The sequence below is a fragment of the Cetorhinus maximus genome, chromosome 3 (genome assembly GCF_964194155.1).
Source record: "Cetorhinus maximus chromosome 3, sCetMax3.hap1.1, whole genome shotgun sequence".
NCBI lineage: Eukaryota > Metazoa > Chordata > Chondrichthyes > Lamniformes > Cetorhinidae > Cetorhinus > Cetorhinus maximus.
The window spans coordinates 59,407,320-59,421,980 of NC_135881.1; the positions used below are offsets into that span (position 1 = coordinate 59,407,320).

At 43.2% G+C, this 14,661-nt stretch overlaps 1 protein-coding gene across 3 annotated transcripts in view; it reads right to left on the reverse strand.

Annotated features, from left to right (window-relative positions):
* The window catches only part of rundc3b (RUN domain containing 3b), a 111,005-nt gene that overhangs the window by 65,690 nt on the left and 30,654 nt on the right, over positions 1-14,661 (reverse strand). For 2 of the 3 annotated variants that reach the window (XM_078538436.1, XM_078538438.1), the window contains exon 2: positions 1,853-1,968. The exons of the other annotated variant lie outside the window; for it this stretch is intronic. In XM_078538436.1, the coding sequence (XP_078394562.1) occupies positions 1,853-1,968 (116 nt within the window). The remainder of the gene's footprint in view (positions 1-1,852; positions 1,969-14,661) is intronic. 3 annotated transcript variants of the gene reach the window in all.

Below are 14,661 nucleotides of genomic sequence, written 5' to 3' on the forward strand. Positions count from 1 at the left end.
TGGACTGTTAGGCCTGCTATCCTGCAGATCAGTGGTCATGTTGAACTAGTGCCTAATTTTGGTGGGGTGGCAGTAATGGCCATGTATGTTGGTGCAGTATCTCATGATGGCAGCATATGCAAACCCTTCTCTAGCCTCCTCCAAAGCCTGCCCATGAAGGCACAATAGTCAATAGATTATACTGCACATGCAGCAGTATAAGAAGCCTAGTCTGTAGCAATGCTATTTTAGTGTTTAGTTGCCCTACTGCAACAGAGTAGTTACTTCTATTGAGGTACAGCGTCTCAAATCTGGCCATCCGAAAACCGGAGATGCCCGAAAACCAGACATTTTAATAAGCTGCCATGCATGAATTTTACTTCTTATCAAATGAGTAATATAACTTACCAGCTTGCTCGTGTAGGTGCTGCATCAGCATGCCGGACTAGTTATCAGCTTCACACGCTGGTCTTTTCACACACTCTGAGTGGTCCAAACCACCCTTGACACTACCCGACCTGAAACCGGCAAGATCCGAAATCTGGCACAGACTGTCCCAAGGTTGCCAGTTTTAACACACTGTACCTGTACTGCCTTATAGGCAGCCTGGTCCAGCAACCATTCAGCCATATGAGCAAGCTTAGAAGGGAGCTTGCTTTGATTCACACAGGTAGATCTAGTCAGAAAATCCAGCCTCGGAAGTAATGTAAAAGAGAGGCATCCGAGACAATTAGACAGTTTAGCATCCTACACGAGAAATGAGCTTATATGTAAATGTTTACATATCTTCAGCATATTTCACTTTTCAAATTGCAAACACTCAAATAAATTGTTTAAAAAAAAACATTAGTGATTAATATCAACATGCGGCATTTGTTGAGTTGTTCACTGGCAACATTATCAAGTACATCTCAGCACTGAGAAGCACCAGCAGCTTCTGAAATCTGTTTTCATCCTATAGATGGAATGCACCCATTCCCCTTCTGCATGAGAAAATAAAGACACTTAGAAGGAAAGGGGTTACTGCCAGGCATGTTTTGTTTCCCCCCCAAACATTACTGGATAAAGAAACTTGACTAATAAGATGACAGCAAACATGTTACTGTCAGGAATGAAGTTAAATTCCAAGTTACTGTGCTGTTAGTTTGAGGACATTTAAAGCTAGTTTCAGGCAAGTGGTCTCATGTTGCTGTACTTTTCTGGCCAGCACATGTGAGGCTCAGTAACTGCTCTAGCATTCCTTTTCCCACATTCACACTGAGCATCCTGATTTCCTCCAAAACTTGGGACTGTCATAGGTACAACCATAACTCAAAGTATACACAGGCATGAGCAGATACAGAGGCACGAACAATTACACTCCGGACTTGAGGAAATATGAAAGTTGGTGGGCAAGGGCAATACATTTCAATCAGAACAGAAAAAATCTGCCCAATTTTGACACACCCTACAACTTGACTTGCAGAATAACTTCCAAAATATTTTGCTTCCATTTCCTGCTTGCACCAACTGGAAATGGAACATTGGGCATTAGTCAGTGTAACTGTTTGTTTCACGTGCTATCCCTCCCCTAGAATTTGACATTTCTTATATGCCATCACGGAAATTCACAAAAGTAGTGGATTTGATTCAAGTTCAAAATTACTCAAATTTACAAACATTGTGAAGTGTCAGAACATTGCAAGATGTTTCCAACAGCTCAAAATAAAAATACCTGAATTTTTACTTAGGTGCCCATTCCAACAACTAGTAAACGTCATAAATCTATTAATCTCCACACCCAATCACACCTCGGGTGTTCACCATGAATTTGACAAACAAGTGTGACCTAGCTGGGTATTTCGCCATATGTGCACAGAGCAGGTAAGGCTACCTTTGAGACGATGACTCAGGACTTGTTCCAGAATAGCTGCAAAGTTTGTAAATTCCGAACATGAGTCGTCAATGGTCTCAAAGCAGGAGCGGTCAATTAGTGTCTTGACAGAAAACCTGTAAAATGAAAAGAACATAGGTAAAAACACGCATTAGGACAAAGATTCAAATACAGCAGCTGTGAAAAGATAAAAGTGCTCAAAGTAACAATAAAGGGTGACATATCCCAACAGCTGGGTGTTTAAGCTGACACTCAGCTGCTTAACAGTTCATTAGCGAAAGAAAAAAAATTGGAGATCGCAAGTATCAGACATGCAGATCAATTAGAAAGTGGGACTAGAGTCTGCCACGACTAGACATTTCTTCTGCCTACCTTGGTTCTGAATGGAGGAAACAGGGAGAAACATTTTTAAAAAGAGTTAATGGTTTGAGAGTCACAGTTTCAGCGTTCAACACATTCAAGAGTGGAGAAAATCGGGGGTGAGAAAAGGAAAGCAAAACCAAAGAGCCCAGGAATTTTCTCGAGAAAAGCTCAAGCTAAGAGTAATAAGAGAAATCCTAAGTCTATGGCCAAATAAAACTTTCCTGTTGTCTATTCTGTCGGGTCTGGGTTTTGTTCCCAGGATTCTATCAATGGGAAACAGTGGCAAGAATTAGTATTAGATCATCTCTAGATTTTGTTTCAATGAGTCCTTTCTGCAACAGTTCATAGAATGCAACAAACACTGAAAAGAAGGATCTCCCACAAATTATACAAAGTGATCTCGTCAGGGAAATAAACATTCCCTTTAAAATAAAAAAAATAGCTGGAAAAACTCTGCAGGTCTGACAGCATCTGCCGAGAGGAACGCAGTTAACATTTCAAGTCCGAATGACTCTTCACCATAGACTCTTCATCATAGTTTTTCCAGCTATTTTTGTTTTTGTTTCAGATTTCCAGCATCCACAGTACATTGCTTTTATATTCCCTTTAAAATGGTCATTATCAGGGCCACTGGTTTACAGTGGCTGAACAGTCTGTTTTTAGTTCATTGGATTTTTTTTGAGGGCCGCATTCTGGGGTTCCAGACGCGCTGAAAGCTACAAATGACAAGATTGCCCAATTCTAGACAATTTACCAAATAAATATTCATAAATTTTAGATAAAGATAATCCAGCTCAAGAATACAGGGCTAGCCAAGAATCAAAGCAGTAATGAAATGATTGGAAAATTCCAAACAAATTTCTCTAGGATTTACAGTAATGCCTCGCAATATCCAAAATGACGAAAGGAAAATTGCAGAGGTACTCGTTTATCAAGATAGTAGGAGTGGATGTTGAGAGAAAGTGGGGGGCACGGGGTGAAAACTAGAAGAGACTGTGAACAATATTACTGCTGTATTGGCAGAACCAGACAACACAAACATGATGGGCTAAATAAACTACTAAAATAAGGCAAAAGCAAAATACTGCAGATGCTGGAAATCTGAAATAAAAATAAAAAATGCTGGGAATACTCAGGTTAGGCAGCAACTGTGGAGAGAGAAACCATGTTAATGTTTGACCTTTTGTTAGAACTGGGAAAAGGTTGGAAATGTAGGATTTAAGCAAGTCCAGATGCAATGAAAAGGGAAGGTGAGGAAAAAAGGGGAAGAGCTGTGACAGGGTTGCAGGCAGGGAAGATTAGATATCAAAAGGGATGATGATGCAAAAATCAAAGGAGTTGGTAATGGGAAAGTAAAGAAACAAATGTTAGGTCTGGGGGTGTAAATGGGAATAGCAGATTCAACACCAAAAGCTGCTATTTGAAAAATGGGGGCCGGGTAAGATCTATATCCCCTGGAGTTTAGAAGAATGAGAAATGATCGCATTGAAACCATATAAAATTATCAAGGGATTTGACAGGCTAGATACCGAGAAAAGGTTAAGCAATACACAGGGTCACAGTCTCACAATAAGGGGTTGGTCCTTTAGAACTGGGGTGAGGAGATATTTCTTCACTCAAAGAGTTGTGAACCTTTGGAATTTTCTATCCCAGAGGGTTATAAATGCCTGTCGTTGAGTATATTCAAGATAGAGGTCAGGAAGGTGGAGTTGAGGTAGAAAGATCAGCCATGAGCTTGATGATTGGCTGAGCAGGCTCAAAGGGTCAAGTGGTTTACTCCAGCTTCTATTACTTATGTTCCTTTGATTTGAAATTGTTGAATTCATTAAGTTTGGAAAGCCACAAATTACCTAATCAAAAGCTATTTTTAGAGCTTTTGTTGAGCTTCATTGGAACAGTGTAGGAGGCCGAAGACAAAAAGATCAGAGTGGGAGTGGGGCAGAGGAGCTCTGGGTACGCCTACAGGCTGAATGGACAATTTCTTAAAGTTATCACCCAATCTGCATGTGGTCTCCTTAATGTGGACAAGACTGTACTAATATAAGGTACAATTTAAAGGCTATATGTAGCTTCCATAATGCAGCAAGAAAGAAGCAATTACTGCTCAGCTGATGGAAAATCAAGCATATTGCCTTAATTTCGCTCTGCCATGTTGTTGTGTGATCTCGCTCTTCCTTATCAAGAAAAAATGTCTAACTCCCATAGAGGAATAAAGGGAACATAATTGTAAAACATTAACATAGGATGTGATGTATCCAGTAATTCTGCAAGTAATGCATAATTCAGCAATACATGATGAATGGACTGGAAACGGCAAAAGCACATAGTTAAAGCCAGGGATACTAATTTTGTTTATTTCAGTGTTGACCTTGGGAGCAAAAAGGAGGCATGGCTCCTACCCGATAAGCAGACTTTGAGATTTTAAAATTTGCTTTCTTTTCCTGAATTCGTTCCAAGCTGGACCAAAATTTGCAATCAAAATAACAGCGAGTTAAAGGCACATGCTCTTTTTTGCATCCAAAAAAAAAATTTCAGGGCATTGTAGCGAGGAAGAGTTATAGTTTGAGTTGCAAAGTATACAAAATGCTGGAAGATTTACATTTTTCTGCTGTTAAACTCAAAAGATTGGATTTCATTGCCAACTTCCCCATGAGTGTCAATGTACACCATAAATACAAATTAAACATGGAAAGTTAGGGCTGGTATTTCACAACCTAAAGACCTATTTAATTACAATATTTATACTCCTGCAATATACTCAACCTTGGGAGGTCCAGAATGGAAACAATTGAAACAGTGAAGTCTCACTCCTGCTTGTAATAAATTGTTTCTAAAGATTTTTAAAATGCTATATTTTTCTTACATTTTGTTTCTGCCTTTTTTCCCCTCGGTTTTCTCCTAACCTACATTTCCTCTCTCTACTTCTCTTTCTGCATTTAACTTTAATTCACCTTTTTTTCCTTCTCGGTCCTTCCCCTGTTTCTTTCTCTATCCTTAAATTTCATTGGTTAAGAAGATAGACTCCTGGTCCCATTGCTCACTGAGGTCCTAGATGCCCATTGACCTCACTGCACCATCATCAATTCGCACTTCCAGCATGTTGAAGAACAAAATATTTTCAAACTTACGGGTGAAGAAAAAAATATTCAACGCATGGAGCATGCCACAAATTTCACTGCCCCAGAAAATTCTAGGCCAATGTAAAATCAGCTGCAAGCAAATAACACATCGAATCAAAAATAAAACCAAATGCTTGGAAAGGAAAAATTTTGGGTTTACATAAAAATTGCAACATAGACAAGGCTATTCGCCCCAACTACCTTATCTCACCCTACTCCAAGTTCAACATTCTAATCACACTCTGCGTAAATAAATTTCTTGAAATCCTTATTGGATTTATTTAATTATTTTTTATTCGTTCGTGGGATGTGGGCATCGCTGGCTAGGCTAATTGTCCTCGTTAAGAGAGCATTTAAGAGTCACATGAAGGCCACAGGTAAGGGCAGCAGATTTCCTTCCTTAAAGGGGATTAGTGAACCAGATGGGTTTTATGACAATCAAGAATGGTTTCATAGTCATGATTAGACTTTTAATTCCAGATTTTTATTGAATTCAAATTCTACCATTTGCCATGGAGGGATTCAAACCTGGGTTCCCAGAGCATTACCCTGGGTCTCTGGTTCACTAGTCCAGCAACAATACCACTATGCCACCACCTTCCTGTAAAGTGAGTAAAACAAAGTAAATAAGAAATGTTCACAACTATCTTTACAAAATACAATAAAGGAGTTGCCACATATCATTTGTAACTTGCTTCCCATGGAACTTGGTTCAGCATTCTGCAGATGACTGGAGCAACCAGTCAGTACAGGGGGAAGATGCAATAATGAGCATCTGCAGGAACCATCCCAAATCGCTAATTTCCCCACTTGGCCAAAAATTGGTCTATGCTTTTGGCATTCTCATTGAACTAATGGCATCCCCAGCCAGCCTAACTGAATTTTTGCATCCAATTTAGACAAAGACATAATGTTTAGCCAAATAGTTTATTAAAATGGCACAATCCCCTAAATAGCCTGGAGAACCCTCTTAAAGGGCTGCTGTACTTTTGAGGGCTACTCTGCTGAAGATTGACTACTGTCCAAAGGTTTCAAGAACTGTAAGAACTTCCCTATAATTGAGAGCCTAGAGGTAGTGGAGATCAGGAACGTGGCTATGTTTGAGCTGATGGAAGTCTTTGTAATAAAACAACCATGAAGCAGACATGGCAAGAGGTGGAAAACACTGAATTGTCCATTAAAGGAAATACACAAAGTATTCTCAGGACTGAGGAAGGGTGTCATAAAGGAGTTAATAAGTATTGCCCACTGAAAGAAAAGACATGTCTATTCTGCATTTCTATCAATCATACAGCCTCTGGCATACTCCCACATCAGTAATGTAGCATGCAAAGCAATATGCCCACTCTTCATATCTCACACTGCACGGTCTATGATCCCAGTGAAGCGGCAACTCTAACTTGGTGGCAAACAAAGAGAAAGGCTTTTTTTAACAGAACAGTTGCATGTTTTTTCACCCACTCAACTCCTCGAAATGATTTGCATTCTTTCCACTTTCTTTCACACCAAATAGAACACAGACTGGCTACACCAAGTTTTTCTTCACTGCTAATGCAAAACTCTCTCAAGTGCTTCGTTTGGTAGGAGAGGCTGAGTGAGTGGGCAAATGCATGGCAGATGCAGTATAATATGGATAAATGTGAGGTTACCCATTTTGGTAGTAAAAACAGGAAGGCAGATTATTATCTGAATGGCTATAAATTAAGAGAGGGGAATGTGCAACAAGACCTGGATGTCCTTGTACACCAGTCGCTGAAGGTAAGCATGCAGGTGCAGCAGGCGGTAAAGAAGGCAAATGGTATGTTGGCCTTAATAGCCAGAGGATTCGAGTACAGGAACAGGGATGTCTTGCTGCAATTGTACAGGGCCTTGGTGAGACCACACCTCCAATATTGTGTGCGGTTTTGGTCTCCTTATCTGAGGAAGGATGTACTTGCTATAGAGGGAGTGCAGTGAAGGTTTACCCAACTGATTCCTGGGATGACGGGACTGACATATGAGGAGAGATTGACTCGATTAGGATTATATTCGCTGGAGTTCAGAACAATGAGGGGGGATCTCATAGAAACCTATAAAATTCTAACAGGACTAGACAGGGTAGATGCAGGAAGGATGTTCCGATGGTGGGGGAGTCCAGAACCAGGGGTCACAGTCTGAGGATATGGGGTAGAACATTTAGGACTGAGATGAGGAGAAATTTCTTTACCCAGAGAGTGGTGAGCCTGTGGAATTCGTTACCACAGAAAGTAGTTGAGACCAAAACATTGTATGCTTTCAAGAAGGAGTTAGATATAGCTCTTGGGGTGAACGGGATCAAAGAGTATGGGGAGAAAGCGGAAGCAGGCTATTGAGTTGGATGATCAGCCACGATCATAATGAATGGCAGAGCAGGCTTGAAGGGCCGAATGGCCAGCTCCTAGTTTCTATGTTTCTAGAAGGCAGTCCTGAGCATTCGTATGAGGACTCAAGCTGGAGAAGATCAGCTAAACGGAGAATATTTCATTTTCCCCACCTGTCTTGCCTTCTCTATGTTGAGCAGCACCTACTGTTTCCCTGAAATTCCACTAGATCCTGCACAGCAAGTGGGTGTCACGTGTTGCTAATGGCACCCAATTAGCCCATTTTCCCTCCATGTTCCTCCTCATAATAGCAGTAGGGGAAATAATAGTCTCCTGTGGTGAATATACCACAGAATGGAAAAGAAGTGAAGGCACTAAGTATTGGAACCAATACTGAATGAATCGGCAAGCTTGAGCTGCAAAAAGCAGCAAGTCCTAAGGAAGGAGAGTTTTATCAAAAAGTTCTCTCTTCGTGGCCTTTAACTACACTTTTACTTGGCTACATCATCCAGCAAGCGACACTGCTTTTAAAGTCAGTAATTCAGAGAGGTGGGCCACTGGCGTTAAAAAAGGCTCATAGAACATTTGAGTGTAAACAGCAAATTAAATCATTTTATGTGAGGTAGGCAGGATCATAGCCAGACATAAATGTCAACAGGGTTTACCCTATAAAACAGCAGGGATTCAGTACTGGTCCCCACCAGCCCATTTTCCCATTCCAACCTTCCTAAATCTGCCAAAGGACAGGAAGTAAATGAGGCAAAAAGCTACCCAAAAGGCAAAAGTTAAATGCCAGTTCTTTCTATAATCCTAAAGTTAGGAGGTTTATGGATAAGTTCTAAAAGGCACTATTTAGTGCCAGATCCTGGGCACTGGGAAAGTTAATCTCAGAGACAAGAAAAAAATCCTCTTTCATCTGCACCATGAGCACATTTGTTAACATGAAGTAAAATAAAATAGAAACAGAAAAGATTTCTGCGCCATTGGCATCAACCTCCACAAATAAAAAAGGAAAAGAAAATGGAGCAATTATATAGGAGGATTGGAGAAGAAAAAATAACATTTCCAAATAAAATTATGACTTTATAGGCTAAGATTTTAAAATATCAGTTCTGAAAATTTGTATTTCAGGACATTACATCCATGGTCACACATTGTATGCACAAAATTGTTGCATCGGGATGTTAAAAAAGGCTGGCAGGCATTTTTATTCTTCTGTAAAAAGACATGTGATTCAGTCTATTAATTCGTCAACTGCAGGTTAAAGAAATAAGCTCTTAGGATATATGAATCACTCTGCAACCAACCAACAAGGGTTGCCAGCCCTCTAGGATTGCCCAATGGTCTGCAGAAATTGAAGAATAGTTCCCGAAATACATCCTGTGGACAACCTAATAGGAACATGAAAAAAAGTTTATTTCATTTTCTTTGATCACTTGCCTTTATTAGTTATAAAAATATCGGAGATGATTAAAAAGGCTTTTTTGACAGGGCAGGTCAGTGAAGGCAAGAGATCCTGTGTTGAAATCTTCAGGAATATATGTAAACAAAGTTGACAACCCTACAACCAATTCCTCTCTGACCGAAACTCTCTGGTCTCTAGCACCCACTCAATATCTTTTCAAAGAAATTAAATGCCAGGCATCTGATCTTCTTGGCTTTCAGGCTGAGGTCAGAGAGGCCATCAGCTTTCTTATCTATCAGAGGTGAACACAAAAATGTTGGTTGACTTACTAGCATGTTATTTGTGTTACGTACTATGCTAGTAAACACATTTTTCTATCATATTTAGCTAGTGGACATTGCCTTTCAGAAGCTAGAACAAATAACCAGGAGCATGTTTTCTACATTAGTGACTGGGTCCAAAAAAAAATGAAGAATTCAGTATGAAGAGCTTTATCACATCCTGAGGATGTGATAAAATGCTATGAAAGAAGTTCTTTTTTTGTTTGTAATAGGTCCCTGGGACAAGTTGATCACTTTCGGTAAGCACCCATGTTGAAAAGTTTAAAAATCACAGTATTAGAAGTGGATATTTGTGACTTTCTCTGGTAAATTTATAATGCACTCCGCTCCATTGTTTTCACAACTGAAATACCAGTCAAATGCTTTCAAGCCCTTCGAGAGTGGATAGTAACCTAATTATTGAACATGCAACGATCTAACTTCTCACCCAAGTTCCGGTATTACTAACTGTGCAGTGTTATTCCCAATTCTAGTTTCAATATTAATACAACTGAAACATGGGGGCCAATGAAATGGTCAGTTCAGTAGTAAGTTTGCAATGTGTACAGATTCCAATATCATTCTGGCAATAATTAACCCATCTAGAGAATGTGTCCAGTTTCTAATGTAGCTTAAAAAAAGCTATTTGTACAGATACAGAATCCGTTGTGGTTTCAAACTAGTTGTGTAACTCTAATTTTAGGCAGGAGATATGTAAAAGCAGCAGAGTAAATGTTTCTCTCAAGTTAGGGATTAATTTTTCTACCTAGGCAGGAGCATGTTTTCTACATTAGTGACTGGGTCCAAAAAAAAATGAAGAATTCAGTATGAAGAGCTTTATCACATCCTGAGGATGTGATAAAATGCTATGAAAGAAGTTCTTTTTTTGTTTGTAATAGGTCCCTGGGACAAGTTGATCACTTTCGGTAAGCACCCATGTTGAAAAGTTTAAAAATCACAGTATTAGAAGTGGATATTTGTGACTTTCTCTGGTAAATTTATAATGCACTCCGCTCCATTGTTTTCACAACTGAAATACCAGTCAAATGCTTTCAAGCCCTTCGAGAGTGGATAGTAACCTAATTATTGAACATGCAACGATCTAACTTCTCACCCAAGTTCCGGTATTACTAACTGTGCAGTGTTATTCCCAATTCTAGTTTCAATATTAATACAACTGAAACATGGGGGCCAATGAAATGGTCAGTTCAGTAGTAAGTTTGCAATGTGTACAGATTCCAATATCATTCTGGCAATAATTAACCCATCTAGAGAATGTGTCCAGTTTCTAATGTAGCTTAAAAAAAGCTATTTGTACAGATACAGAATCCGTTGTGGTTTCAAACTAGTTGTGTAACTCTAATTTTAGGCAGGAGATATGTAAAAGCAGCAGAGTAAATGTTTCTCTCAAGTTAGGGATTAATTTTTCTACCTAGGCAAGTGCATGTCATGACCTGTCTCAGGACAATCTGCTTTCACCTGCTCAATCATGATTGCACTTGCCTAGTGGTCTTTTGAACTGAACTGATTTGATTGGAGTTCTGAAGACCATTCCCAGCAGAATCTTCAGACAGGGAAATCATCAAGTCCACCTTTAATAAATATCCAACAAACTCATTTGCATGTAGATTAGCTCTACAACTGATTGTTCACAATGGGGGAAAGCTCAAGAAATTCTAGTCCTGGAACACATCTAAAAATCAGAAAATTACACATAATACAATGGGGAAAGAAAGCAATAGATGTGTCTGACAACAATGAATACTAATGTTATTGCCTACATGGAACACTTGTGACCAGTTACAGCCATCTTTACACTTAAAAACTCGCTCTATAGGCAGAATTTTCTGTGCCCACTGGCAGCGGGCGTGATAGGTAGCGTGGGTGGAAAATATGGCACGATCGGTTTTATGACAGCGGGAAGGCAGGTCGCGATTGTCCACTCAGCCCGCCGACAGAGGGCTGCATTGCCCGCCATCAGTCATGGGGAACTTCATTGTAATACACCAGTATATCATTGTCAGACCATCCCACCAGGCTCTTGCACCCCTGCTGGATCATCCGTCCACGTTGGCGGGAAAGCACGCCGATGTGTTTCAGAACAGTACGGAGGGGATGTGCACTTGGCGGCCTGCACTTTGGGTGAACTGAAAGTGAGTGCACAGCAATGTTCTGCAGAGCATGTCCAGGTCACCTGTTGCTTTGCATGCTTCAGGAGCGCCAGGGGGTCGGGCTCCGAGCTTACTGCCCACTCAAGCAACGCAGAGGCATTGAAGTGCCACCAACTTCTGCAGAGCTCTCTCGACCCCCTCCGCCACACTGCCCCCCCGCCCCCACCCCAACCACACTAACCCCACCCCAACCACCCCTCCCCCACCACCACCACCCCACCGCCCCCCCCAACCCCGGCTCAGACTGCAAATCCATGAGCACTTTAGTGGACTGCAGAGCAGCTGGACGACTGCTAAAGCTGGCCATGGAGCCGTCACTGCTGGAGGTGCTCACAGCCTCTTGCATTGTCACCTACCCGATTTGGACCAGTCTCCCCCATGGTTCAAGCTAACAGGGCAGCCGCGCAGCGCACTAATATCTGGCTATCTAAGTGGTGGCCAGCACTCTCTGGGAAGCGTTAAGCAGCTGTTACACTTAACCAGGACAGGTTCTTAGTACACCCATGCTAACCACGTGTCTCTCTCTCTCTTTCATCCCGCAGGAGGAGTACATCGGGATCATGGAGCCTGGTGAACTTGCTGTATGCTTGATGGCCTCCAGAGAGCGAGAAAGACGGAGGAGAGAGCGACTGAGGCTCCTGGCTGCACAGAGGCAGGAGAAGCAACCTCAGGAAGAAGGGCCGGCTGGGGCTCCCGCACACGCTGTCACCAGTCAGAACCTAGTGACACCCAGGGTCTAAAGACACCACCTTTCACTCCTGCAGATGGCCGAGGACCAGTGTCACCGAAGACTGCAAACCTCTAGGGAACTAGTCGCTCACATCTGCCAGTTACTGCAGGATATGGCGCCAGGGGACATGGAGGGCATCCTCTGCCAGTGGCTGTGAAAGTGGCCACAGCATTCAATTTCTACACCAGTGGCTCCTTTCAGGGCTCCACAGGTGACCTCTGTGGGATATCACAAGCCTCCACCCACAAATGGATCTATGAGGTCATGGATGCCATCCTTGCGAGGGCACACAACTTTGTGCATTTCACCCCGAACCAGGACAGCCGGGATGCAAGAGCGATTGGATTCGCCCAGATCTCGGGTTTCCCACAGATGCAGGATACGTTTGACTGCGCTCATGTGGAGCTCAGATCTCCGTCGCCACACACAGTGGACTACATTAACTGCAAAGGCTTCCATTCGCTGAACGTGCAGCTTTTGTGCGACCACCAGAAATGCATCCTGCAGGTGTGCGCACGGTTTCCAGAACGTGTGCACGACGCCTACATCTCAGTCGGTCACAGGTACCTAGAGTCGTCCAGGGTCCACAGAAGCTGCAGGGATGGTGCCTCAGGGACAAAGGCTACCCGCAGAGGCCGTGGCTGATGAAACCCATGCGCCAGCCTCAGACTGCAGCAGAGCGATGTTATAATGAGGCTCGTGCTGCAGCTCGCAACTTGGTGGAGCAGACCATCGGGATGCTGAAGATGAGGTTCTGGTGCCTGGACCGGTCTGGTGGAGCCCTGCAATATAGTCTGCAGAGGGTTTCATGCATCATCGTCACCTGCTGTGCCCTTTACAACCTGACACTCCAATGGGGAGAAGAGCTGGCTGAGGAGGAGATGGAGGAGCTGCACATCTCTTCTGATGAGGACAATGCTGATGGGAGGAGGCTGAGGAAGTCCTCGGGGGCAATGATGAAGGGGATGAGGGCTTCCTTCGCACTGGCTAGACGAGGCAGGCATGCTCGGGAGACCCTCGTAGCTGCTAGATTTGTGGAGGATGATGACCCCATAGTTGCTCACTTCGTATTTGTAAAAGTTTGACTCTAGTCTGGCTTATTGCAGTACGAATACACTCTGTGAGAATGCTCCTGTCATCGAGACGCGGTGGAGGCCCTAATAGTCACTCAATTGCAGAAGGATGATGACAACATGCAGTGAGGACGTTCCATAAATCTTCTCACAGCCTCTGAGAATGTCTAACTCCTGTCTGGCCGAGGGCAGCTTGCTTGTGCTCCACGATCAGGTCATATCTTAGGGACACAGCCATGAAACTTTAGAAGCATCTGATGCTTTATCCGCCATCAGCACCTGATCCCCATCAGATGCTGGCGCACACATCAGTGGTCACAGTTGCTGAAGAGATAGGGTCCAGCCCCTCCTTAGGAGGTGCTGAGAGAACATCGAGAGAATGAGAGAACTCGCCTGCCCACTACATTCTGGCAGCAATGAAGTGCAGGCATCAGTAATGTCCCCAAAGAGCGAGAGGCCGGATCACTTTGATCTCTAGGCTTTACAAAGCACAGGGAAGAGGCTTTGGACTGAGACGCCTGCCTTTTATCTTGTGCAGAAAGGTTTCACATCTGAGTGACAAGAACACTGCTTATCAGAACAAGGAGCCATAGGCAAGGAGACATTCTTGGGAGTTTATTGACAATAGTAAACAGTACGTACAAGTGATTAACACCCCTGCCCAGGCTGTGCAACCAATTTTCCTTAACTGCCCTAACCCTGCTACGTCTTGGTGCTCCCCAGACATCCACAGCGGAGGTGGAGGCAGCCTGCTGACTGAAATGCTGTCTGTGGTGACTTTGGCAGGTTTCATCTGGAGGGCTGAGACTTGGAGGGCCCCGACCTGCTTTCATGGTCCTGCTGTATGGCAGTGGCACCCTCCTCAGCCTGTGGAGCTGGAGCTGCTGAGGTCACAGGAAGAGGAGAGTCGGATGGGCCTGACACTCTTGGGGTCACCTGGATGGATGGGCCAGGAATTTGCACCTGCGGATCCTCCTCTCTTTGGGTGCCCAGGGGCCCCAGGCTGACACCTTGACGAGAAGGGGTAGCTGCAGTGAGATAGAGCTGCCTGGCACCCCTCTTGTGTACACACCGTTGGAGGACAACTAGGGCATCAGTGATGGAGCTGAGCCCATGCAGCAGTGCAGGAGCAAAGTCCTGGACCAAGGTCTCCATGGTGGCTGCTATTGTACCAGTGTTGACCTCGGTGTGTTGGCATTTCGGCGCTAGCACCTCAGACTGAATGTGGACGGACTCCTCCAGTATGCCTTGCAATCTGAGGTGTGCAACAGATATCCCTTCCTGATGTT